A 27,581-nucleotide genomic window follows, 5' to 3' on the forward strand; every position below is an offset into this window, starting at 1 on the left:
GCAGAACGTTCTATCAGATGGTGTTTCAGAGAATGGGAAGAAAACACTGCCACTCCTGGGAAAGACCAAAACTTTCCCAAGAGGGCTACAAAAAGTGGCAACTATAATAGCAAAAACTAATTTTTCTTCTCTCTCCCTTGGCTATTTCCATCCCTGCTTCTCCTAGAAAATCTGTCTCTCCTTTCTTTACTCTTTCTCTCCCTCGCTTCTCACATTTTTTCCTACCCCATTTCTCACCCCCTTCTTTATTTTTTCTAATAACAGCTACACAGTCCACAGGTAACGATTACAACATTTATTGAGGTTTAACTTTTTTAATATTTCTCAATGTTAAAATTTAAGAAGCCGAATCTTTCTGTTTCCAAAAAATACAATATTTAGAGGTGACTTTTTTTTAAGGTATATATGAACTTCAGTGTATTTTCTGCCCCGAGATCATTATTTTTCCTTAGAAAGAGTTTCTCACCTTCAGAACCCCGGGTGGAAGAGATGTACAATTCTCATTCCAGCCTCTAGGGTTTCCCTCTATCGAGGAAGGCCCCAGTCCTGTGGGCCGCGACGCCGGCGCCACACTCCGAGCCACCTGTCTTTCCGCTGACCTTCTACTGTCACCTAGCGGAGAGAAGGGGCAAGGGCTCCTCCGAGAGTTTGGCCGTTACCAAGCGACGGAGGCGGGGCGCGGCCGGCCTAAGGAGGAGGGCGCACACTAAAAGCTGTTAAAAGAGCTGTAACAACGCCGCTTTCTATTGGCTGAAAAACTCTCGGCCATAGCCGTGAGCCAATGAGCAGGTGCATGCGGAAGACGTCAGACGCGATGCGACTCCTTCCACCATCCTCCCCCGACGCGCCTCGGGACCGCTGAAACCCACTTTAAACTCGTGGGGGTCTTGACTGCCCCCATGTGCATCTCGCAGCTCATGCTACTGCAGGTGTTCTTCCTGATGGTTCCCGAGGGCGTCTGGCTTCAGCCTTCCTCTCCGTCAGGGGCTGCACCCACCCCTTCGGACGTGGGGCCAGCGTCGCCTGGAGGGACCCTTCAATCCTCCTCGGAGGGATCTGAAACTCCCTGGCCTGTGCCTGGAATCTCTACGGTGGGCCCTACGGTTGTGACCCCCTCTGCACCTGAGAATGGGACAGTAGACCTCTTCCCAGGTGAGGGGAGGAGATGTGGGGATGGAAAACCACTGCCTTAGATCTAAAATTCTGTGGAAAAAGTGGATTGCCACTAAGTGAGGAGTGGGACTGTCGCAAGATGGGAATTCGCGCTCGGAAGTTTGGGAATCCTCACCCCATTCCCTCTGCTTTACCTTCATAGCCTTACCGGTCTGTGTCTGTGACTTGACTCCTGGTACCTGCGACATAAATTGCTGTTGCGACAGGGACTGCTACCTTCTCCATCCGAGGACAGTTTTCTCCTTCTGCCTTCCGGGCAGCGTGAGGTGAGCTGCCGTGTGCCGGTAGAATCCTAAAGGAGATTGAGACCCTGTAGGGTCTAATTGTAATAAGTCATGTTTGGAAGTAGGAGGAGTTATCCTTCCTGCCTTCCACCCCCACTTCCACTTCTGTAAGGGGAATTACCTTGGTTTTTCCCAGGAGTGAAGTTACTCCTCGGATTCTCTAGAGTAGGACCCTCCGATAGAATAGGACCTTTGTGTTGTCCCATGGATGCCCAAGGAGGCCTCTCTTAGGCATTGACTGACATCCATGGGGCACGTCCTTTGGGCCAAACCCTCCACTTCTAAATGTATCTCTTCTTCGTCCTATTTCCTCTCAGGTCTTCGAGTTGGATGTGTGTGGACAACTCTCTTATCTTCAGGAGTAATTCCCCATTTCCTTCGAGAGTTTTCATGGATTCAGGTGGAGTAAGGCAGTTTTGTGTCCTTGTGAACAACTGTGAGTAGAAATGTATTGGCTGTTCATGTTACCTAACATGACTTTTTTTTTTTAACTTTTTTTTTCTGTTGAATTTCCATCATCTGCCCTCTTCTACCTCTCCACCTGCTCCCTCTCTCTCTTAGTAGTGAACCTTTGCAATTTCTTATGCCCTATTGGCTGTGGATCAGAAAACCTGTACAAAACTTTAATTTCAGTCATCCCTGTTAGACATAAGGAGCTGGCTACAGGAACTTAGATAGATTTACATATTTGTTTAATATAAGTTATAGAATTGTTACAAAATATACCACTTTGGAGTGTCTGAAATTTTAAATGTAGACATTATGAAGTGAAAGGAAGGAAACATAAAGCCAATTACTTGAGAGGTGGAAACATTATTATCAGGACTGGTCAGGTGAGGTTTAGAAGAAACAGGAAGGATGGGGCGCCTGGGCGCCTCAGTCGGTTGAGCCTCTGACTTTGGCTCAGGTCAGGATCTCTCAGTCCGTGGGTTCGAGGCCCGCGTCGGGCTCTGTGCTGACAGCTCAGAGCCTGGAGTCTGCCTCAGATTCTGTGTCTCCCTCTCTCTACCCCTCCTCCACTCATGCTGTGTCTCCTGTCTCAACAATAAATAAACATTAAAAAAAAGAAGAAGATGGGGCGCCTGGGTGGCGCAGTCGGTTAAGCGTCCGACTTCAGCCAGGTCACGATCTCGCGGTCCAGGAGTTCGAGCCCCGCGTCAGGCTCTGGGCTGATGGCTCGGAGCCTGGAGCCTGTTTCCAATTCTGTGTCTCCCTCTCTCTCTGCCCCTCCCCCGTTCATGCTCTGTCTCTCTCTGTCCCAAAAATAAATAAACGTTGAAAAAAAAAAAAAAAGAAAAAGAAACAGGAAGGAGAGGACAAATTGAATGTTGTCTCTAGCTTTGCCATGTTCTGACGGAAACAGTACCTTTTTGTTGTACTAGAGACTCATCTGGTATGGGGCAAATGTGAACATTATTGAACCTCCTGTCTTCATCGCAGTCTGCTAATCACTCACATTCCTGGCATTAAGGACATGGAACTGACTGGTATTCATTGGCCGTATTCTTATCTTAGATGTCAATAGTAAAACAATAATTCCTTTAACAGATTACACATAAAATAGAAGGCGATAAAAATCACACTTGTCTTTGAAAGTGGAGTGTTATTGATTGGGAGTTTTCTGGGAAAATGTTCTATAACTTACACTGAGTAGCGGGAATAAAAGTATATAAATATGTAAAAAATCTTTTGAGTTTACACTTAAGATGAGTGTATTTGCATACTTTGCTATGTATATATTATGCCCCAATAAGAATATTTTTTTAAGTAGTTACTTGGCATGCCAGATATTTTAAAATAAATGTTTTTCTTTTATCTAAACCCCTTTTCATTTAAAAAAAAAAAAACAAAACAACATTCTAGCAAGATTAAACTATTTCCAGAAGCTCCAAAAGGTCAATGCAACCAACTTCCAGGCCTTGGCTACAGAGTTTGGAGGCGAATCATTCACTTCAACATTCCAAACCCAGTCGCCACCACCTTTTTACAGGGTGAGCCTGGGGATAGGGATGGGATTGTTTGGTGTGGTTTTTCCCTCATAGCTGACAATTGACGGGGTATCTTTGGGGTACCCCGCTGCAACTAGGTAAACCATTGTCAACTCTTTTAGAGGCAGTATTGTCCATATTAACAAGTCATTGAGTTAATTTTTGTTCCTACTTTTTCTTTTCTGGTAGAGTTCTGTCCAATCTCACTGTGGATAAATTTCTACTGTACTTTATTCAGGCTGGGGACCCCATTTTGACGTATTTCCCCAAGTGGTCTGTATTCAGCTTGTTGAGGCAGCCTGCCGGAGTTGGTGCTGGGGGGCTCTGTGCTGAGAGCAATCCTGCAGGTGAGTCCAAAACAAAAGTGCCAACATTTTTGTTCAATTTAAAATAGGCTTTCTTGGGGGTGCCTGGGTGGCTTAGTCAGCTAAGCATCCAGCTTCGACTCAGGTCACGATCTCATGGTTCGTGGGTTCGAGCCCCGCTTTGGGCTCTGTGCTGACAGCTCAGAGCCTGGAGCCTGCTTCGGATTCTTGTCTCCCTCTCTCTCTGCCCCTACCCCACTCACTCTCTCTCTCTCTCTCTCTCTCTCAAAAATAAATAAACATTTTAAAAAAATTAAATAAAATAAAAATGAAAAATAGGCTTTCTTAGAAATCGTTTTAAAAAAAAAACCCTAAAAAAAGTTGTTTTAAATAAAAAGAAAATAGACTTTCTTTTTTATCACTCCCTTAATTCTTTGTGTTCTAAGGTTTCCTGGAGAGTAAAAGTACAACCTGTGCTCGTTTCTTCAAGAACCTGACAAATAGCTGCACCTTGGATCCAGCCCTCAATGCTGCCTCTTATTATAACTTCACAGTCTTAAAGGTGGTGTCCCTACCCTCCAAGTCAACATGCTTCCCACTATTGGGTTGTGGGAAAAGCACTGAACTGAAAGTCAGAATGCCTAAGAGCTACAAAAAAGGCAGAGGGCCCAAAAACCCTGTCATCTAAAGACAGATGGAAGAATTGAGGATATACATCCAAGATAAGAGATTCTACCCTCCTGGCTAATGGGATTGGCTTGGACGGTGGGAGGGGATATCATTTCACTATTTCACCAAAACCTCTTGTTTTTGCCGTTCAGTAGAGCTCTGCTCAGAGCAGGCGTGTCACAGTCCAATCTCCCCTCAGCTTTACTCATGGCATTTTAGTATTAAGAAGAGTCAGGTGGAAGAGAAGAATCATTCTAATATGTTAATTTTTCCTCCCCACATGTGAAACCACAAGCTCCTGGAAATTTTCTCTGAGGTCTATGCACACTCACGGTTCTTGCTGTTCTCTTATTCTAGGTTCCAAGAGGTATGACTGATCTGCAGAATACAAAGGTATGATGTTGTTTATCAGGAAAAAATAAGGAGACTATTTGGTCCATTTGCATCTGAGGCAGTTTCAGTCTAGATTGTAGTTGTGAAAGGAAATCTGTGTGTGATGTATCAAACTGTTAGGTGTGGACGTAAAACATTTTCCCATGTAAGTTCTTTATGATTAATAAGCATCACATGAAATAAAAATTCACAAGGTGTTAGATAAGTTTCAGAAACATTGGGTTAAGTAAAGTTAAACATTATATTTAGAGGGGTCTTCTTGGAGTCTTTAATGTGCTAGAGGACCCTGGTACTCTCTAAGGGGAATACCAAATATAGTATTCCTGAAATTTATTTGACCATAGAACCTTTATTTTATATCCAGTAAAATTAAGGACCTGAGAAATACGTTTTGAGAAGTGCTGATTTAAAATGATTTTTTTTTTATCTTAAGTTGTAGCCTGGCAATGGGAAGGAGAGAGGAAGGTGGTGATGAAAAATGAAAAATACTCATTTCAATATAATATGTAGCTAGAAGAGAAAATACTGCTTTCAATCTCAGTTGATTTACTTCTTCTCCTTGCTAGTTCCAGGTTCCTGTAACCCTTGTCTCACAGGCTGGTTCTCCTCTCTTGTCTGGAAACATTTGTCAGAATGTGGTTTCCCAGGTAAGGACGCTGATCTCAGATTCTGGACTGTTTGTTGGTTGTTGATCAACATTACCAGAGGTGCCTCATCTTCCATTAAGTACCAGACCAACCCCACAGGAATTTTTGTGCATGGAACGTAACATGTCAAAAGCTGAGCCCATCACCTTCCTCCTACCATGTTTCAGTTTCCATTGCTGCCTTTCTCCCATATTTCACACCCAAAAGACTAAGATTACTTCTGACTTTTCTACCTTTACCTATTGGCGGTTTATTATAGTTCATACCACATTTTCTTCTCCTGAGAAAAACTAGTATCATCTGAAAATCTGAAATAGAGGATTCCACTTCTTTTCCTCTATTTTCCCTTTTAATCAAGCTACAGAAGGAAGAATTGTCTTAAGCATCATTTTAAAGTCTTCTCAGAAATCTAAGGTTACCTTCAATTGCTTATGACTTCCATTTCCAGCTACTATCTTCATTCATTCTCAGACATTGGGAGAATCAAGTAAACCTGGTGTCCATTCCATGCTCCCCTCTCTACTCATCTTCTCTGCACACAATCAGAACTCATTTTTCTTCCCTTTCGATCCTTACCATAAACTCACTTCTCCCATGAACCCTGTCAAAGAGTTTTCAAACCCTTTCAAACACTTTCAAAACCCTTTCAAAGACCCAGTATCTTTTTGCATGTGTAGATATAATATGAAGTCTACTTTATCTTTTCATGGTATTTGTGTTTAGCATTTTTAAGATTACTTGTTTAGTTTCCCTCGTTCAGTTATTCCTTTTATTGAGATATAATTGACACATTGTATTAGTTTTAGGTATACCACATGATAATTTCATATGTTACACTGTATTAGTTTTAGGTACACAAGGTGGTAATTTCATATATATATATATATATATATATATATATATATATTTTTTTAAGTACACCACATGATAATTTCATACACACACACATAGTGAAATGATCACCAGTTGAGTTTAGTTGATATTCATTACCACAGTTACACATTTTTTTCCTGCAATGAGAACTTAAGATCTACTCTCAGCAACATTCAAATATAAATATACTACTGTTAACTGTATTCACTATGCTGTACACTCATTTAGTTATAATAAAACTCTTAAAGACAGAAAATCTTCTGTATAATTGGCCCATTAAATAATTTTTAGGGGTACCTGGTTGGCTCAGTTGGTTAAGCGATCAACTCTTGGCTCAGGTCATGATCTCGTGGTCATGAGATTGAGCCCCACATCAGGCTCCACACTGGGTATGGAGCCTGCTTGAGATTTCCTCTCCTTCCTCTACCCCTCCCCCTCTCACACATGTACTCTCTAAATAGATGAATAAATGAGTGAATAAATAAATTTTATTAATTGATTTTACTTTTGTATTTCAGGTCATCTATGAGATAGAGACCAATGGGACTTTTGGAATCCAGAAAGTCTCTGTCAGTTTTGGACAAACCAACCTGACTGTGGAGCCAGACACTTCCTTACAGCAACATTTCCTCATTCGCTTCAGGGTTAGGGCCCTTCTTCTATAGTGGATTGAGAGGGCAAGAAATAGTGGGTTAGAAATAGTTCCTGGGCTTCTGTGATGCATGCAAAATAGATTAAGAATATGAAGGCCTAGTTCAGTCTGTCAACTGAGGCCTCAACATTTGCTATTCCATAATTTAACTACAAGTGATAGAGATTCAACAACATTTATCCAGTAAAGTTTCTGTGACTCTCTATCTGGCCCCAATGAAGCAGGACTTTAGTCTCAAATCCAAACTCTTTTTTTAAATAGTCACTTTGAATCATAAACTCAGCCAACCTCCCACAGAAATTCTTTAACTAGCTTTTCTTATATATCTGGGCATTTGGCAAGTTTTTGTTTGTTTTTTTACTTTTACTCTTTATATTTCTGTACTATTTAGGTGCTTATAATGAATTTTTGCCTGTATGTATTTATAAACATGTCAAATTATTATGCGATGACATTTAGCATTTTATTCATTTCCCACTTAATCTAATTTTCCAATCTTGATCACGATCTTTTGGCTTTCTTCTTATTATATATATATAATATAATTTATTGTCAAAATGGTTTCCATGCAACACCCAGTGCTCATCCCAACAGGTGCCCTCCTCAATGCCCATCACCCACTCTTTTGGCTTTCTTCTACTTTCTTTTGACCCCAGCAGAATCTGGTTTCTTCTCAACTCTGCCCTCAAATGATCAATCAAGTCTCATGTCTCTCACAGTTTATCACTGGAACGTCTATATTAATTAAAATATATTTCTAAATTAAGTTTAAATTCCTTAACTGATAAAAGTTTTTGAGAAACAAAAGGTTGGTAGATCCTTGGTTGTAATCCTTGGTAGGAGTAGCATACAGTGAATTTCGATATGCAGATCACTTGGGACCTATTATAGTGAATGAAAAAGTAAAAGATGTTGGGGAGTAGAAATTTCTGCCAAATGCTCCACTGTGTGAGGGAGCCAGATTGTTCAGTGCTGCTAAGTTACTGCAATGCCATAGAGAAGGGTATGAAGCCACACAGTGGAGCGTGCTTTTCTGTGCAAGTGACTTTTCTTCGCTCTTTATGCAGGCTTTTCAACAGAGCACAGCTGCTTCTCTTACTGGTCCTAGAAGTGGAAATCCTGGCTATATTGTTGGGAAGCCACTTTTGGCCCTAACTGGTGATAAAAGTCACTCTGTATCCTTTTTGGGACTTGGGTAGTCTCTTGCAGAAAAGCTGCAGCTGCTGATCTTTTGGGTTTGCCAATTCTGAGGTCCCCTGATTTTTTTAGGTATTCGGGACTTCCTTTACCAAACCATTAATACATTATATTCTCAAAGTCGTTGCTACCAAAAGCTGAAGGTGTTTGTTTTAAGGAAATAGTTATATACTGGTGTGTGGGTAGACATTTGGGGGAAAATAGTAATTGTCTCTTGTGTTTTTTAACTACTAGAGGGAAAAAACAAATTTGTAACTCGAACAATGTTATGATAATAGTAAAATATAGTGTTAAAGGAATAATAAGAGCATAAATTTTCCAATCTGCCTTCTTTTTCTTCTGTTACACTCTCCTTGACCATCACTTTCCACCTCAGATGACCCTCTTGCAGAGCCAGGGTGATGGAATCTGCTCTGTTAAGAAACATGAAGTGCAATTTGGAGTGAATGCAATATCTGGATGCAAGCTCAGGTAATTCTTTGCTTCCACATCATTTCCCACAATTTTGCCTCTCTCTGTAGGGAATATGTTGATAAGGACAACTTTTATATTTTGAATGACAATGCTAGTTAGGAGTAGTTTTATAATCTATATAATAGTAATATTGCTAAAAGTTTTCTGACAGTCTCTTATACCTACTAATAAGGATTATTTCTTCCAATTTATTTTGTAATATTTAAAAAAATTTTTTTAACATTTATTTATTTTTAAGAGACAGAGTGTAAGTGGGGGAGGGGCAGAGAGAGAGGGAGACACAGAATCCAAAGCAGGCTCCAGGCTCTGAGCTGTCAGCTCAGAACGGATGTGGCGCTTGAACCCATGAACTGTGAGATCATGACCTGAGCTGAAGTAGGACACTTAACTGAGCCACCCAGGTGCTCCTATAATATTATTTTTAACGTTTGGATCAATATGTTAGCATTGAACTCCAGCCTCCATGGTGTTTCATTTCAGGCTGAAAAAGATGGACTGCAGCCACTTACAGCAGGAAATTTATCAGACTCTTCATGGAAAAACCAGCCCAGAACATGTTGCCATCTTTGGTAACGCTGACCCAGCCCAAAAGAGAGAGTGGACAAGGATTCTCAGCAGGAACTGCAGTGTTTCAGTAAGGAGAGAAATACACGTTCTCACAGAAACTCACTTTCCCCTTTTGTTTGAAAATTGTGGATATTAAAATTAAAACCAGCCCTGTTTCCATAGATGATGTGACCCTCATAGAAGGAAGATAATGCGGTTGTCACAAAAGGAAGACTACAAAAAATCATGCCATTTGAAGTTATTATTTCAGGTTAGGTTTATACCTAACTTACTTTCCTTACTTGGAAAAAAATTTGAAGGTAGAAAATCTAGAGATTGTTCTGTGGTTCAAAATCAACCTTACTTATGGTAAGAGAAAGTATATATTTCAGATATTCTCTTATATTCTTGAATGTTTGATCAACACACATTCTTTGAGGTTGAAATTGTGTTTTCTTTCTGTTACAAAAGTTTACATATTTATATTTAATAAAAATACATTAATAGGTTAAAAATTCAAACCATGTATATAATGGTATTCAATGAAGAGTGAAAACCCCAACACCCCCTTCCCTAGAAGGAAACTCACTTAGCTGTTTCTGTTTGCACTTTTCCTGGTGGCCCACTAGATCAGTGCCAGCAAGTGTGTTTCTGGACTCCAGCTCAGGTGACATAAGTAAATCTGCTATACTATTCTGTCTTCTTCCTCTTTTGCCTAACCCCCTATCTTCTCACTTTAGTCTCAGCTGTACCTTTAATTTTCTTTTCTTTTCTTTTAAAATTTTAAATCGTTGGGGCACCCAAGTGGCTCAGTCAGTTAAGTCTCCGACTTCGGCTCAGGGCATGATCTCACGGTCTGTGAGTTCAAGCCCCACAATGGGCTCTGTGCTGACAGCTCAGAGCCTGGAGCCTGCTTCACATTCTGTGTCTCCATCCTGTCTCTCCCCCTCCCCCACTCATGCTCTGTCTCTTTCTCTCTCTCAAAAAAAATGAATAAGTATTAGAATATATATATTAAAATTTTGTTTATTTTTCTGTATAAGTAATACATATACTTGGCTAAAAATTCAAAAAGTACAAAATAAAAATCTGTGTCTCAGACAGCTCTTCCCTTCCACAGAAGCAACTGAAATTACTAGTTTGTTTCCTTCCACAGATACTGCATGCTCACACAAGTATATACTCTTGTACTTTTTTTATCCACATGATATAACATTGTAGACACTGTCCTACACCTTGCTTTTCTCACTTGATCATAGAGTGTGTTCCATATCAGTACATAATGTGCTTCCTCATTCTTTGCACAGTATGGCTGCATAATATTCCATTACATGGACGAACCATAATTTATTTATGCAGAGTTTTTGGTAGACATTCAAGTTGTTTTCAGTCTTTTGCTGTTATACACAATGCAGCATTTTGTATCCTGGTTCAGGCAACATTTCATACATGAGAGAATAAACCTATATGATAACTTCCAGAAGTAGAATTGCTAGATCAAAGGTATATGCATTTAAAATTTTAATAAATATTATCAATTTATTCCCCATACAGGTTGCACTAATTTACAGTCCCATCATTCATCTGTGACACTGCTTTTTTCCCCTAACCCTCTTTAATACTATGTCATAAAAATTTTTAATCTTTTTTCATAGGTGAAAATTAGTATCTCAGTGTAGTTTTATTTTTCTCTCACTGTGAGTAAGGTTGAGTATTTTGATATATGGTTGAACAATTTGTATTTTATTCACTATTATCTATCTATATTCCTTGTCCATTTTTATTGAATTACTGTGTTATGGCTTATAGGAAATCTTTGCAAATGTGAGAAATGAACTCTTTTGGTATGATTTGCAGATATTTTTTCCCAGTTTGTCATTTGTCTTTTGACTTTGTTTCTGGTATTTTTTTTTTATATTGTGAAAGATATCAATTTACTTTTTTTATTTAACCTTTCAGTTTTGGTTCAGACTTTGAAATGCCTTTCTCCTTAGAGATTATTTTGAAAGTTCCCTTTTCTCTTCTGCAGCACTATTATGACTTTATTCCTTATATACTTCTTTCCTTTTAAAAAGTCTTGGGGTAAGTAAACACGTGTACTTGATCCAGGCTTTGGGCAACTGAAGTCCAATCAAGTTCTTGTAAATCTCCCACAGAGCCCTACAGAGGAAGTGTGGTTTGGGGTGATTGTAGCTGAGAACAGGAAGAGGATGGTTAGTGACAAGGTTCAGATTATACTGGAACTACTCTTTATTATTTTTTTTGCCTTAAGCCTACAATTTGTATTTTTAAATCACATTTTTGAAGAACATTTGACAACATAGGAAAGTATTCCTAATGTAGAATAAGTGAAAAGAAAGATGTTTTAAGATATTTGGGACAAACACATGAAAGACTCAACATTGTTAGCCATTAAGAAAATGCAAAATTACGAGATACCACTTCACACCCATGAGGATGGCTATTCTTAAAAGAGAGACACTAATGAGTATTGGCAAGGGTGTGTGGAAACTGGAACCCTCGGACATTATTGATGGGACTGCAAATGATGCAGTCACTTTGGGAAACAGTTTGTTAGTTCCTGAATAAAGTAAGCTTAAATATGGTCTGTCTGTCTCCCCCCATTCCTATATTATTATTGCCAGTGTCTGAGCCTTACTCTAAAAAGGTATGAAGCTAGGAAAGCACAAGGCATATTTGAGGATAGTGCCTTGTGTCTGCTAGGTTATAGTAACCTCCTGATTGATGTCCTCACTTCCGGCAATCCTTACCTCTTGGAATTAATCTTCCTGGAGTTGGACTTCATAATCTAACCCTGAAATGTCTTCCTTTACCTTTCACTGCTCTGGGTACAAATCCTTTGCTTTAGTCAAGTGGTCTGCTCAAGGCCAGTGCCTCCATCATGCCTGGCACATAGAAGACACTCAGTAACTATTATTCAAATTAATCAGTGAATATCCCTCCATGACATCATGTGCTGGTCTAGTTCCACACCTCTTTTTTTTTTTTTTTTTTTTTTTAATGTTTATTTTTGAGACAGAAGGAGACAGAGCATGAGTGGGGGAGGGGCAGAGAGAGAGGGAGACACGGAATCTGAAACAGGCTCCAGGCTCAGAGCTGTCAGCACAGAGCCTGATGTGGGGTTCGAACCCATGAACCGTGAGATCATGACCTGAGCCAAAGTCGGACGCTCAACCGACTGAGCCACCCAGGCACCCCTAGTTCCACACCTCTTTATGTGCCATCTCTCTACCTGAATTTTCCTTTAATCACCATTTCTTCCAGTCACACATTACTCATCCCAGTCCTGTGAAGCCATCCTCAGCCAGAAATGGCTTTTTTTGGCAGTCCACAGCACTGACTATGCACCGCTACTGAGCACTTCTTATAACCCTTGTACGTGGGTTCACATTTTATTAATCTCTATATTAGTCATTTCCATTTTAGAATATTAATTTTTTTAAGATCAAGGACAATAGTATGGTCTATTGTGAACTTTTGTGTTCTTTCTCTAAGTCCTATTACCTCCTTTGTTGTGTATAATTTTTAAGAAACAATGGCTACTTAATGCATGGTAACTGACTGTAGGCAACCATCAGCAATTCAAGCAGATGCTTCTTTACCCTTCTACAGGCTATGCATTGTACTTCCTGCTGTGTCATACCAGTTTCCTTGGAGATCCAGGTATTGTGGGCATATACAGGCCTCCAGTCCAACCCACAAGCTCATGTGTCAGGAGCCCGATTCCTATACCAGTGCCAGTCTATAAAGGTAAGTTATGGCTCATAAAGTACTGCTAAGCCTTGAAATGCCTAGATGGTCTTACCAGCTATATGAGAAGCAGGTCACTTTTTAACATTGAGGGCCAATTTATGCTACCAGCCAACATTTGGTTAGAGAGAGCTGATACAACTTTCAAGTCAACCTCCCTGCCTGATTATTGAAATTAGCATGTTGTCATGATAAATAGTGTATATATTTTTCCCCAGTTTGTTTTCTTTTTTAATTTCCTGAACCCAGACTATCTTATAGGTTAATTTCATTGCAATTATCATATCAGTGTGGGGCACCTGGGTGGCTCAGTTGGTTAAGCATCCAGTTCTTGGTTTCGGCTCAGATCATGATCTCATGGTTTTGTGAGTTCAAGCCCAATGTTGGGCTCTGCACTGGCAGCAAAGAGCCTGCTTAGGTTTCTGTCTCCTCTCTCTCTGACCCTCCGTTACTCATGCTGTCTCTGTCTCAAAATAAATAAACTCTTAAAAAAATTATCATACTGGTGTTACTATACCAGTTGATTTAACCACAGAGAACATTTTCCATAACTGTGCATTCAGTATGATAGTCACATATTTATCAGAGTCTGTGAGCCTGTTGATTGCTTAAAGAGATATTGCTGTGGCTAGTTTGTAGTCATCAGTTCTTAGTTGATTGCATTCCATTAAGATAAATAATTTTAGTAGTGCAGTAAACATATACCTATTGTTTATGATGTGTGTTAAGCCACTTTAACATCTGCCTTGGTTTTAGTATATAATCCTTAGCTTTAAAATTGCAAAAACAGAGAAATGATTAAGATCTGGTGAACTGATTCACATATAAATTGGCATGCCAGTGTATCAACTTTTAATGATACTTAAAACTAACTGAAATTATTATCTATATGTCATTGCATTTACATCCCAGAAAAGAAATGAACTAGAGACTGCATGTAGGCCAGAAGTAAAATATCTGTAGCTCCTTCTTACGACAGAGTTGAGTACCTTAGCTCTCTATGCCTATAAATGGGGTTAAATCTCAGGTTACCAGAAACTGTTAGTGAAGGCACTCCATTTTTTCTCTGCATTACCGAATAACATAGCACTACTTCTATAAGCTTCATTTAATCAGTTAGAGATCCTGTAGTGAACATATGGTTTTGTTTTTCTAAACTGTATTTATTTGCAAGTTTGGGAAAATACCCACAGGACTGTTCTTTTCTCTCTGAATCTCTTGTTCTCCTAGGCATGGAAGCTACCCAGTGGCTTATCTCTTATCTAGATATTTTAATCATTATCTTTTTTCTAGTATTTAGTAGAAGTTGGCTTTTTGGGTTAGTTTGCCCCCTCTACAAAATCACACTTTGCAGTCAGTCACATCTAACTGGTCTAATTGGTTGACAATTGAAAACTTCAGTTGTGCTTCATTCATGTATAACTGAAGACAGTGCAAAAATTAACTGTGTTGAACTTACTGGAAGTGGTATGGGTTATACCAAATCATGTGCCTTTACTTAGGATGATTTAAAGGATTTGCAAAGGGAATTGTGACTATACAAAAATTTTCACCTTGAGGGCTGACTTGAGAAACTTGCCCCTTCCACAGAAGCAACTGAAATTACTAGTCTCTATGTATTTTACAACAACCTACCTTTTAGCACACACATATATAAAAATGAAATATAAAACAATGTTTTTATGCAATGCACAATGTGATGTCTATTCTGTTGTATTTTATTCTGTTCTTTTTTTTTTAATTTTTATTTATTTTTTATTATTGAGAGAGAGAGAGACAGAATGCGAGTGGGTTAGGGGCAGAGAGAGGGGGAGACACAGAATCCGAAGCAGGCTCCAGGCTCTGAGCTGTCAGCACAGAGCCCAACACGGGGCTTGAACTCACAAACTGCAAGATCATGACCTGAGCCGAAGTCGGACGCTCAACTGACTGAGCCACCCAGGCACCCTGTTCTGTTCTTTTCTTAATGCTAGACACTAATGAGTCATAATTTGCAATTTGAAAAACACTTTTAGAAAATACATCTCTGACTACGTTTTAAAGCTAATTATATTGTTTTATTTACTAATTTATTTTATTCATTATAACTGAAAGTTGGCAGTGTTTTATATCTCAGTCAAATAGCATATACTAGAATAACTGCCAGTCGAGCTCCCAATCTGTTTTAGTGGTTTTTAATCTTATGGACCCCACTAAGAATCTGTTGAAAGCTATTCACTTACTAGAAAAATGCACAGACATGCAATATTCTTTATATAGTTTCAAGGGATTTATTGATTTCTTGAAGCCAAGTCAAGATCTATACTAGGAAAGGTAAAGAACACTAAATTAAATAAAAATGAAATATACTTGATTTTAGAAACAATTGCTTTAAAGGAAAGGGCTAGGAAGTGGCTGGATTGGGATTTCTCTTACCTATTGAGGTCTTAGGGAATATCACCACCATTGGATCACTGTGACAGTCTGTAAAGTTTCTATCACCAAAGTCTTTCCTTTTCAGGGATCAATCAAGCACCATTTGCCTTTATCTCTTAACGAATGATAAGACTATAGAAGCACTTGACCCCTTTCTGTACTTCTTAATAGTCTTTTTTTTTTTTTTATTTTTTTTTTTTAAAGATTTTTTTTTTTTCCAACGTTTATTTATTTTTGGGACAGAGAGAGACAGAGCATGAACGGGGGAGGGGCAGAGAGAGAGGGAGACACAGAATCGGAAACAGGCTCCAGGCTCTGAGCGGTCAGCACAGAGCCCGACGCGGGGCTCGAACTCACGGACCGCGAGATCGTGACCTGGCTGAAGTCGGACGCTTAACCGACTGCGCCACCCAGGCGCCCCCTTAATAGTCTTTATAGAAGAACCTTAGTTAGTTGACTGGGTTGTTTTCTTTTTACCTTTTTTTAAGAACTTTTGAAAGTTATGCTCATTGTTCCATATGTTAAAATGTATACCCACTTGAGGTGTCTCCCTGATACATAATGTTTAACCACATTTATTCTTTAACATATTAGTTCTGTTTGACTCATTTGAAAATCTTGATAATTTCACTGACATCTTTAAAATACTGAGGGAATTTAAAATTTTTCATTGGCTTCTCCCTCAAATATGTATTTGGCCCCAAAAAACATGGAGAACTAATGTGTACATTATCTAGCAGAGTATTGTACATAAATAATTCATTATTTTTTTTAGAAATTATTTCCTTAACTTCACTTTATTTAAATCATTAGTTCTCCTAAAATCATGTTTTTCTAAATATAATTTATTGTCAAATTGTCTTACATACAACACCCATTGCTCATCCCAACAAGTGCCCTCCTTAATGCCCATCACCCACTTTCCCCTCTCCCCCACACCCAAAATCATAATATTAATATCAGATACCAGCTAACTTCTTAAAGATCATGTACTTATATGAGGAAAAATTACCTTTACATGGATATTTACAATATGCTTTATAGTTAAATAAGTTCTAATCATCATAATAGAAATCACCATATCTGGTTGTGTTAGATTAAAAGAAACTCATGAATAAACAATCAGATACAGTTCATTTTTTTGCATTGGATTCTGATTTGGACAATTGTAAATCACATTTTGTAATAGTTGGGAAACTTGAGTATGGACTACATTTTAGAAAGAAATACTAACAGGAAAAGGTAGAGGTTCTTTTTCTTTTTTTAAAGAAACTTCTAAACAGCCTGAACAATGTGATTTCACATAGTTAAAAACATATATATGGATCTAGGTATGTATAGGTCAAGATATAAATGTTAATGCTGGTATTCTTAGAGATGGAAATATGGTGTTTTTATTTCTCATTTTTACTTACCAATAGTCCTAACTTTTTATAATTTACTGCTTTTGTAATTAAACTTCCTTTTTTAAAAAAATTTTTTTAACATTTATTTATTATTGAGAGACAGAGAGACACAGAGTGTGAGCAGGGGAGGGGCAGAGAGAGGGGGAGACACAGAATCCGAAGTAGGTTCCAGGCTCTGAGCTGTCAGCACAGAGCCCGACACAGGGCTCGAACTCACAAACTGCGAGATCATGACCTGAGCCGAAGTCAGTCGCTTAACCAACTGAGCCACCCAGGCGCCCCTGTAACTAAACTTTCTTAAAGTCACTAGGAAAACACCTAGAAATAACTAGATGTTATTTTAAAGATGAATTTATTCAGTTTCATTTACAATAACATGGAAAACATATAAAATACTTAGGAACCAATTTAGCAAAAGAGCAAAAGACCTATTCACTATAAAACATTATAGAGAGAAATTTCAGGAGACCTAAAGAAATGAAGCAATATACCATGTTCATGGAGAAGACGACTCAGCATTGAGATAATCTGTTCCCAAATGAATCTAACAGAATGAATGCAAACCCCCAAAAATCCTAGCAGGCATTTTTGTGGAAATGGACAACCTGATTCTAAAATTTATATGAAAATGCAAAGAGAATAACCAAAACAATTTTGAAAAAGAAGAACAAAGTTGGAGGACTTAACTATTGATTTCAGGATATACTCTAAATCTCAGTGTGGTACTGGTATAAGGATAGACAAATGGGGGCACCTGGGTAGCTCAGTAAATTGAGTGTCTGATTTCAGCTCAGGTCATGATCTCAAAGTTCCTGAATTCAAGCCCCGCATCTGTGCTGACAGCTCACAGCCTGGAGCCTGCTAAGGATTCTGTGTCTCTCTTTCTCTGCCCCTCCCCCTCTCATGCTCTGTCTCTCCTTCAAAAATAAACATTTAAAAAAAATTTTTTTTTTTTAAAAAAAGATAGGGGTGGATGGGTGGCTCAGTTGGTTAAGCGTTCAACTTCAGTTCAGGTCATGATCTCGCCGTTTGTGAGTTCAAGCCCTGCGTTCAGCTCTGTGCTGACTGATAGCTTGGAGCCTGGAGCCTGCTTTGGATTCTGTGTCTCCTTCTGTCTCTGCCCCTCCCCCACTCACACTGTCTTTCTCTCTCTCTCAAAAAATAAACAAACATTAAAAAAAATTCTTTTAAGGAAAGACAAATAGACCAATGAGACAAAATAGAGTCCAAAAATAGATCCACAAATCAAATCAATTCAATGAGAAAAGGACTTTTTAAAAAATAGTTGGTACTGAAACAACTGGATAAAACTGAAACTACTGAATAAACATGGGGAAAAAAATGAATTGACTCCATACACAAAAAGTACTTATGCTTGCATCGTAAACCTATATATAAAACCCAGAGTCACAAAGCTTTAAAGGAAACATAGGAGGATATTTTTGCACATTTAAATTAGGCAATTATTTCTTGAATAAGAAACAAATATCAAACCATAAAACTAAAAATTTGATAAATAGGTCTTTATCAAACTTTAAAATAACTGCTAATCAAAGACACCTCTATGAAAATGCATGCTATAGTTTGGTAGAAAATATTTTTCAGTGCATTATCTGACCAAAGATTAATATCCAAAATATAAAAATAATGCCTACAAATAAATCAAGGACCAAAATAAATAAATTAAATTGAACAGATACTACACAAAAGGAAATAAACAAATGGCCAGTAAACTTGAAAAGCTGCTCAAAGTCATTAGTCATTAGAGATATGCAAATTATAACCATGAGATAGCACTCACTAGGAAATTAAGTATAATACTAGAATAACTAAAATCAATAAGACATAACATGAAATCTCAGTTTTCACACATTGCTAATGGGGATGAAAATGGTACAACCATTTAGTCTTTTACATATTCATCTTCCCTGTGACTCAGCAATTTTACTCCTTGGTATTTACCCAAAGGAAATTGAAACATGTCCAAAACAAGACCTATAAAGAATGATCATAGCAGCCTTATTCATAATAGCGCAAAACTGAAAATAATCCAAATATCCATCATCAGAATGGGAAAATTGTGATATATTCACACAATGGAATTCTTACAATAAAACAATGAATTACTTGTACACAAAACAGTATACATGAGTCTCAGAAACATTTGTCTTGAATGAAAGAATCTAAACACACACAAAAATAATATTTTAAGGTTCCATTTATACAAAGTATAAGAACAGGCAAAAATAATCTTTAGTGATAAAAGAAAGTGGTTGCTTCTGGGAGACGGACTGGAAAGAGACACAAGGGAACCCTCTGTAATGATGGATATATTGCAGATCTTGTTTTGGGTGTGGGCTATACAGCATATACAGTTGTCAAAACTCATTGAACCAAACACTTAAGATGTGTACATTTTATTGTACACAAATTATACCACAATAAAAAGTTAAAAAGACACAGGAAAGCTGAAAATAAAAGCCACTGATCAGGGGGAAATATTTGCAATAAATGTTTCTGACAAGGTTCTTGTATGTAGAATAAAGAGCTCTCAGAGCTCAGTTATGAATTACACACTTGAGCAAAGATGAATTTGTTCTAGTTCATAGTTCTAGCTGATGATATGTGTAGTTACAAAAACATAAATCTAAGGGATGGTATTCATGGCTCTATTTCTAATAATGATAGTTTCTTTTCATTTGTAATGATTTGACATAGAGGATTAACATACAATGGTTTAGGGGCACCTGGGTGGCTCAGTCAGTTAAGCATCTGACTTTGGCTCAGGTCTCGATCTTGCCGTTTGTAAATTCAAGCCCCGCATCAGGTTCTGTGCTGACAGCTCAGAGCCTAGAGCCTGCTTCAGATTCTGTGTCTCCATCTCTCTCTGTTCCTTCCCTGCTCGCACTCTGTCTCTCTCTCAAAAATAAAGATAAAAAAAATTTATATATATATATATATATACATATATATATATATATATACAATTTGTGATTATAAAGATGTAATACAGTAATATATCGGGTGTACTTCTTATCACCAAAGCCAAACAAAACCTAATCTGAACTTTTCATATTGTTACAAAGTAAATCTTATTTGGGGACAAAGGATTTCGCTCAATATAAACTGGATTGAAACAAATAAAGCTCCTAAACCTCCCAAAGTGTTAAAACAGAATTGTTGATGGTAATTTCTGAAGTAAATATCATAAAATATGATAGTTTAAGGCAGAAATAAATTAACCATACCTAACAGAACTGGATCCACAGTAAAAAAACTGTGCTAACTTGGCTATGTGTCTTTTGTTTGTTTTGATAAGAGAAAGGGGATGACTAGACTTTGAGTATTGTTTTTTTTCCCCAGTGTCCTTGCTACACATTCACTAAACAGTGAATTCTCTAATTTTGCTTATACATCACTTTTAAAATGCAAATAGAGGGCGTCTAGGTGGCTCAGTCCACCCGGAGTTAAACATCCAACTCTTGATCTCGGCTCAGGTCCTGATCTCATGGTTACTGAGTTTGAACCCTGCGTGGGGCTCTGCACTGACAGTGTGGAGCCTGCTTGGGATTCTCTCTCTCCTTCTCTCTCTCTACCCTTCCCCTGCTCATACTCTCTCTCTCAAAATAAATAAATAAACTTAAAAAAAAAAAAAGATAAAATGCAAATAGAAAAACTTTAGTCTTCAAAATTTATGTATAACACACTGAACTTAAAAACCTTGTTCTTCGTCTGGTACTAAAACACAAATTCTAAAATGAGTCAGTAATGTTCAATATTATCCAATGACCTGATAAGTGCATTCAAATTCCTTTTAAGTATTGGACCATTAGATTGTGTTTGTTCCAAACTTCCACACAATTATGGAGGCAATATTCTTAATATATGAAGAGTAAGCATTTAATTTGAAATATTAGTTTATAAACAAATAAGGAATGAAGGAAGCACAAACTTTAAGGATCCTAATTAGGGTGTTGTGGGAGGGATAAGGGGTCAAAGTGATTTGTACTTAGTATTAAATAGCTATGGCATAATTTTTTCCTTTTGATTTATTATCTCTTGTTACTTTATATTAGTGTCCTATCCAAAATACCTCTACTCATTTGTAAAAAAAAAAAAAAAAAAAAAAAAATCTTTATTGAGTGCCTATTTTGTGCCAAATACCATGGTTGCTGCTCTAGGTAAAGTGTGGTAAACAAGATAAACATCATCCCTGCTTATGGAAAGTGAAGGACAATACTGAGGTGAAATTTAGAATACTGCTATGGAAATTCATCAGGAGACACTGATAGCTGGGCCCAGGTGGAGGCTGTGAGGGCTGCAGGAGGTAGAGTTCAGGAGATTTAGGGGTGTCACAGATAGGACTTGATTGCTTGGATACAGAGGTTGAGGGAGAATGAGTCAAGGATAATGGATATGTTTTCAGTTTGGGCATCCCATTCATTTCTTTTCTATTTTATATGTGATACCCTGTTGACTACCAAATGTAATTTTGCTTTCTGCACTTACTTTCTATTTTTCACCCTCTCCTTTTTTTAATTTGGTGGGTATGCCTAAGGTTTTCTTCCCCTTTCTGTTGTGTTTTGTTATGTCTGTTGTGAAAGACTGCCCTCATGCTACTAGACCCACTTTACCTGTAAAGTGCCTTGAAATACACATCTCCCAAATGGCCCTTAACCAATGACTGAAGGATACAGGAATAGAAAATCCCAGCTCTTGGAGCGCCTGGGTGGCTCAGTCCATTGAGTCTGACTCGATTTTGGCCCAGGTCATGATCTCATGGTTCATGGGATGGAGTCCCGTAATGGGCTTCATACGAAGAATGGAGCCTGCTTAAGATTCTCTCTCTCTCTCTCTCCCTCTCTCTCTCTCTCTCTCTCTCTCTCTCTCTCTCCCCCCCCCTGCCCCTCTACCCCACTGGCACTCTCTCTCTCAAATTAAAAAGAAAGAAAGGGAAAGAAAAGAAAAACTCACCTCCCTTGCTTCCTTACTTTGTTTGGGTTGAGACAACACAACTTGTTGGGACCGTGAAGCCTACCTTATATTTCAGAGTTCCCCTGCAGATTGGGTTAATGCTGGATAATGGTATAAATTATCAAATTAATTAGTAATTGTATAATTTATCAAAATAATACATGTTTTTAAAGTAAAAAAATGCCAGAAAAGAGGATATCTTAACAAGAACTAAAATGTTATATCCTCTCTAGCCTTGATTCTAAGCAATATTGAATAATTACCTCCTGGATCATGAGTTTATAGGTTATCTATTGAATTCTTGTTTTGGTAGATGAGTTTAGCTCTGTTTTTCTCCTCCCACCACTCTCCCAGTATATTTTATTATTTACATCAAAATATTTTATTACATCAAAATATTTTATTAAATCAGAGGCACCTGAGTGGCTCAGTCAGTTAAGCATCTGACTTGGGCTCAGGTCATGATCTCATGGTTCATGGGTTTGAGCCCCACATAGGGCTCTCTACTACTGTCAGCACAGAGCCTGCTTTGGATCCTCAGTCTCTCTCTCTCTCAGCTCCTCCCTCACCTGTACTCTCTCTCCCTCAAAAATAAACATTAAAAAAAAATTTTTTTAAAGACTATATTTCTCTAAAAATAAAATACTTTATTAAATCAATATTCAGTGTCTCATTATTATGATTTTATAAATATGCTGAGCCAACTCATTAAATTTTTGTAAAATTTTTTCTTCATTCTGAAATTATTACCTCATATATCATTGCTTTAGTTTTCTTTGAGCTAAAGGCTAAAACGTCTCACACTCTACAACATCTCCGTAAAATCTGTCTCAATGCAGTTTTCTAAACAGTTGAACTTGGGGCGCCTGGGTGGCTCAGTCGGTTGGGCGTCTGACTTCAGCTCAGGTCATGATCTCGCGGTCCGTGGGTTCGAGCCCCACGTCGGGCTCTGTGCTGACAGCTCAGAGCCTGGAGCCTGTTTCAGATTCTGTGTCTCCCTCTCTCTGACCCTCCCTCATTCATGCGCTGTCTCTCTCTGTCTCAAAAATAAATAAACGTTAAAAAAAATAAATAAAAAAAAAAATAAAAAAATAAACAGTTGAACTTGCCATATGATGTTATCAGTTCTACTTTTTCCTATGTGTTTTCCTCATGGCGACCTCTATTACCTAAGGTAGTGTAAACAAGTTACTGCCCAGCAGTTGTTATGGAACTTTCCTTTCCTGTCATCCTAGAATTCCTCTTGCTTCTTATGTTAAGATTCACTGTTTACTAGACACTACTTTTTTCTTCTTGGTTTACTCTCTTGTTTTGTGGAGCTCAAAATCTCATAACCTCTGAAAAAAAAATGCACATATACATTTTTTCTTTAGTTCACATGTCTAAGGATAGCTTTATTCAACCATCATCATTATCATATCAATTATGACTGGTCACCTGACCAGGCCTTCTAGATTTTCACTCACAATTTGAAGGCATTCTTCCATTGTCTTCTAGTTTCCAATACTGTTAAGAAGCCATTTTAAGATCTTTTTGCTCCTAGTAGTCCAAAGCTTCTATTATGCCCTTGGACAGGTTTTTTTTCTTCATTCATTTTTAATTATACCAAACAATTTTGTTTTTTTTTTACTCTGAGAATTTTCAATCTTCACTATTTTTTTAATAATCAGACCACCCCCCCCAACTATTTTCTCTGTTCTCTTTGTAACTCCTGTTAATCTGTTACAGAGTCACTAGATTGGTTCTCTGATTTTTTTTCTTTTATATTTATCTCTTTACTTTTTTATTCTTTCTAGAAGAAGAGTTCCTCAACTTTATTTTTTAACCTTTTTACTGATTTTTTTTTGGCTCTCACATTTTTAATATCTAGGAGCGCTTATTTTCTGTTTCATTTCATAATATCCTTTTCTTCTATATATTTAAACATCTGGGGCACCTGGCTATCTCAGTTGGAAGAGCTTGCAACTCTTGATCTCAGGGTCATGAGTTCAAGACCCACGCTGGGTTGTAGAGATTATTTAAATAAAACTTTTAAAAAAATAAAAGTAAAGATCTTAACAACTTCTCATCTTTTTTTCCTCTGAGTTTGTTTATTCTCATTTGATACAGTTTTTCTTTTTTTATATATATTTTTAATGTTTGTTTATTTATTTATTTATTTATAGACAGTGTGAGCAGGGGAGGGGTAGGGAGAGAGGAGGACACAGAATCTGAAGCAGGCTCCAGGCTCTGAGCTGTCAGCACAGAGCCCAACTCAGGGCTTGAACTCAAAAACTGCGAGATCATGACCTGAGCCAAAGTTGGACACTCACCCAACTGAACCACCCAGGCGCCCATGTACAGTTTTTCTCTTTAATGTGAGAAGCTTCCCCCATACATCTGGCAATCTCTAGCTGTCTAACATAAAAGTAAGCTGTTAAGCTCATTGAAAGCTCTGTGATCATCATGAGTGAGATTTGCTGACTGGTGACCTTCACAGTAGAACAGTTTGGTGCAGTTGCTTTTGTGGTTATAGAACTGCCAGATGTCATTATCTTTTTGTCTTATTGCTGGAACTGATCATTTTCTTCATAAAAGATCCTCTTGATTCCTGACTGAAGGGTATGGATGTAAGACCCATCTGTCAGCATCTTGGAACTAGATGAGGGAAGGGATTTCATTATACAGAAGAATTTCCCCATTTTTAGTTCCGTACATCACTCTGTCCTTCTTTATGCCCACTATCCCTAAATCCAGAATTTCTCTTGTGTAATTGTCCAATCTCTTGTTGAGGTGGGGAAGGAGTAGTTGCATGATCACACTGAGGGGGGTGTCATTCTGGAATCACTTTCTATCCTTACCTCATCCGTGCCTCCATGTTATATCCTATCCTCCCCATTTTCTTTGTCTGGTTAGTTTCAGCCAGTCTTCCATGCCTGGCTGGAATCAGGATTCCCTCGTCAGCTTTAGCCTACACTGACTGTTCTGGAATATATATGGTTCTCTCAGTGGCTCAGAAGTAACATTATTTCTGTGACAAGTCCCTCATGAACTTCACTGTTTAAAAAAAGATTCCAAAGAGTTAATATGACCTGCAAGATTATCACAGCACTGGCCCCATACCCATTTTTGTAAGTACCTAGAAAGGTTATTCTAAGCCAAGTTGTGTTCCCACAGCTAGTATTTACTGTTGCCAAAGACCACAGTAGAGAATATGTAGCATTGGAATAAACAAAGGTAAGTGGAGAAAATACTCCTTTCTGGTTCAACAAGGTATTTATTTACTGTCCAATTATAATTAGAAGTTTGGTAAGCACAGACTTAGAACAAAAGGAATTCTTTTTAGATAAACATGTTCCAGTCATCAGGCTACGACGACATCTACCAAAAGCTATGTATATTAGACCAGATACTTGAATCAGCTTGACAAGGTCCTTTCTGGGAGCATCTGTTTCATTTGACTTGAATTGATGGGTGGTTTAGAGGATCCTTTCTGACCCTGGGATTCTGTGACTCTAATGGGCTTTTTATCTACATTACGGAGTTCTTTGTTTTTCCCTGAAGTCTCACGTTTCTTTCTGCAATTGAAGACAGAATAGAATTGCCACTACTCCTTCCACATGTGTTCTGCTTCAGAGCCTGGAGCCTTCTGGGACTTGATAAGGTGAAGCTGCTAAGAGCGTAACAGCAGCAGTTTTGCCATGTGGCCTCTCTAATATCAGCCAGCTCCCCAGTTGGGGGAAACTATAGAATCAGTCTTTCAGACTTTAGGTAGGTGTAACTGTTCACAGTTCTGGTGTCATGGACTGCTGCTAAGAAATTAATTTCCTTGTATATTATAGAACAAGAACTATGTAGCACCAATATGAGAAAAAGGTATATCTTGCTTAGAGCAATTTGGTTTTGGTCTTTTTTCAGGAAAAGTGATAATAACAGTCAAGTTAGAGAGCTGCATGAATGGATACCAAGCACTCACCTGTCCTGGATTTTCTTCCTGCAGGATTCCCAACAAGTAACAGAAGTAGCTTTGACAACTGTTGTGACTTTTGTGGACATTACCCAGAAGCCAGAGCCTCCAAGGGGCCAACCCAGAATAGACTGGAAACTACCATTCGACTTCTTTTTTCCCTTGAAAATAGCATTCAGCAGAGGAGTAGACTCTCAAAAAGGTTCAGCCTCTCTCATCCTTATCCTGTGTCTCTTAGTACTTGGAGTTCTCAAGCTAGAGACCAAGTGAAACAAGAAGTATCTGATTTTAGTTTTCCCTATGGGAAGTTCTGAGACAGCCTACTTATCTTGGCAAAATAGGCCTTTACCTGCTCATGACCAGAGGAGAGCATTCAGGATAACAGAGGACCTAACTGAAGGAATGTATATGAAAGAAGGGATTTTTCAAAAGCAATACAAATATCTTTGTCTTGGCTCTCTGCTTAGGACTGTGCAGACCACCAAGTACACATAAGGTTCTCTACTTCTCAAGCTGAGAACATCAAGAGCCCTTCCTCCAGCCCTTCAGGTTGTGTTGTACGTGACTGAAGTTTTGCAAGATCTTCATCCACCTGCTCACAGCCACACATGGGCCCAGCATAAAAAGGAACATGCTCCTGCTGTCCCCTGGATGAACTTGGGAATAGATGCCCTCTGGACTTGAGAGCAGCTGACTGTTCACAGAAAACTGTGTCTATAGATTTCATCCGGCCCCTCCCTACTCCCTTGGGCCACACACTTTGCCTGGGCATGAGTGGGAAGAGCGATTATTTCTAGTCAGTTTCCAAAATGAATGTGGAATCCTAGTCCCCCTTTTTTCACTAGCAAATGACCCTACCACTCATTTCTGCATTTTTCCTTCCACTGTGGTGAGAGGAAATAAAACTGATTGAGAGCTTTGTTGTACTAATTCCAGCAGCACACAAAAGCTGACATGTGATCACCTTGTGATAGTTTATCTGTGTGTGAGTTTTAAAAACGGGGGGGGGGGGGCTTTAAAAAAAAAATAAAATAAAATAAAAACGGGGGGGGGACCTTTCATACATGGCAGAATAGCATTCAAATCAAAGAACGTGGTTCTTTTCCTGGGGTTGGAGCTAAACATAGCAGGATAGGGGGGAGGGAGTGTGGGAGGGTGGAGGTGATGCCAGGAGCCAGAGGGTGGGGAGACTAACATGACTGTAGTAGGAACACTGAATGGGCAAAATAGGTGCTGTGATGGGATAAGAAAGATGGGAACTCATTATATGGGGACTTGAAAGCCAGGCAGAGAGAACTGGGGGAGTTTATTTTTTTCCACAACATATTAATGATCTGAATCTAAAGCTGCCTTTTAATAAAGCATGTACTTAGATATAATAAGTCCCACTTCATGAGCAGAAAATGCTCATTGTAAACACCATCTCTGATGGGTTAATCATTTTGCCCCATTCCAAAGTACCCTGAAAGGAACCTACCTCCCTGGAGAAAAGTGGCAAGGTTCCCATAGCAGTTACTACCAATGTAGGAGGAAGTGCATCTGTACGCTTAGAAAACTAAGCCCAAAGAAATTCATTCATCCATTTATCAAATATTTATTGTCTATGTGCCGGCAACATACTTCTCTACTCTCAAAAGCTTATATTCTAGCAGGGAAGGCAGACAAGCAATTACCATAAGGTGATGTGTGGTTTAAAAGAACTAGAATAGGATTTCCCAAGTGGAGAAGGCCACTGTTTTTAATGGCTATAGCTATACCCACAGTTACCTAATTTGTTCTAAGTTCATGGTGAGAATCTTAAAACTCGAAGTGCCAGATGAAACTTACTAGAAAGCACTTTTATTATTTTTGTATCCTCCACCCAACTC

The 27,581-nt window shown here is 38.5% G+C and overlaps 1 protein-coding gene across 3 annotated transcripts; it reads left to right on the forward strand.

Moving 5' to 3' along the window:
* Positions 1–806: 806 nt before the first annotated feature.
* TCTN3 (tectonic family member 3) lies at positions 807–26,673 on the forward strand. Of its 3 annotated transcripts, none has more exons than XM_030334878.2 (14): positions 807–1,152; positions 1,316–1,439; positions 1,775–1,893; positions 3,321–3,448; positions 3,684–3,792; positions 4,197–4,312; positions 4,777–4,812; positions 5,379–5,459; positions 6,851–6,976; positions 8,052–8,159; positions 8,558–8,652; positions 9,136–9,289; positions 12,835–12,972; positions 25,747–26,673. In XM_030334878.2, exons 1-14 carry the CDS (start codon positions 900–902, stop codon positions 25,981–25,983), a joined length of 1,824 nt encoding a protein of 607 aa, XP_030190738.1. In that variant the 5' UTR covers positions 807–899; the 3' UTR covers positions 25,984–26,673. The 3 variants fall into 3 exon arrangements, 2 of the variants coding, with proteins under 2 accessions (XP_030190738.1, XP_030190739.1); XR_003972887.1 differs by lacking the exon at positions 25,747–26,673 and adding an exon at positions 9,371–9,472 and having other exon boundaries at positions 817–1,152; positions 12,835–12,919; XM_030334879.1 differs by lacking the exon at positions 25,747–26,673 and adding an exon at positions 25,665–25,734 and having other exon boundaries at positions 817–1,152.
* Positions 26,674–27,581: the final 908 nt, after the last annotated feature.

The sequence above is a fragment of the Lynx canadensis genome, chromosome D2 (assembly GCF_007474595.2).
Source record: "Lynx canadensis isolate LIC74 chromosome D2, mLynCan4.pri.v2, whole genome shotgun sequence".
In the NCBI taxonomy this organism is placed as follows: domain Eukaryota; kingdom Metazoa; phylum Chordata; class Mammalia; order Carnivora; family Felidae; genus Lynx; species Lynx canadensis.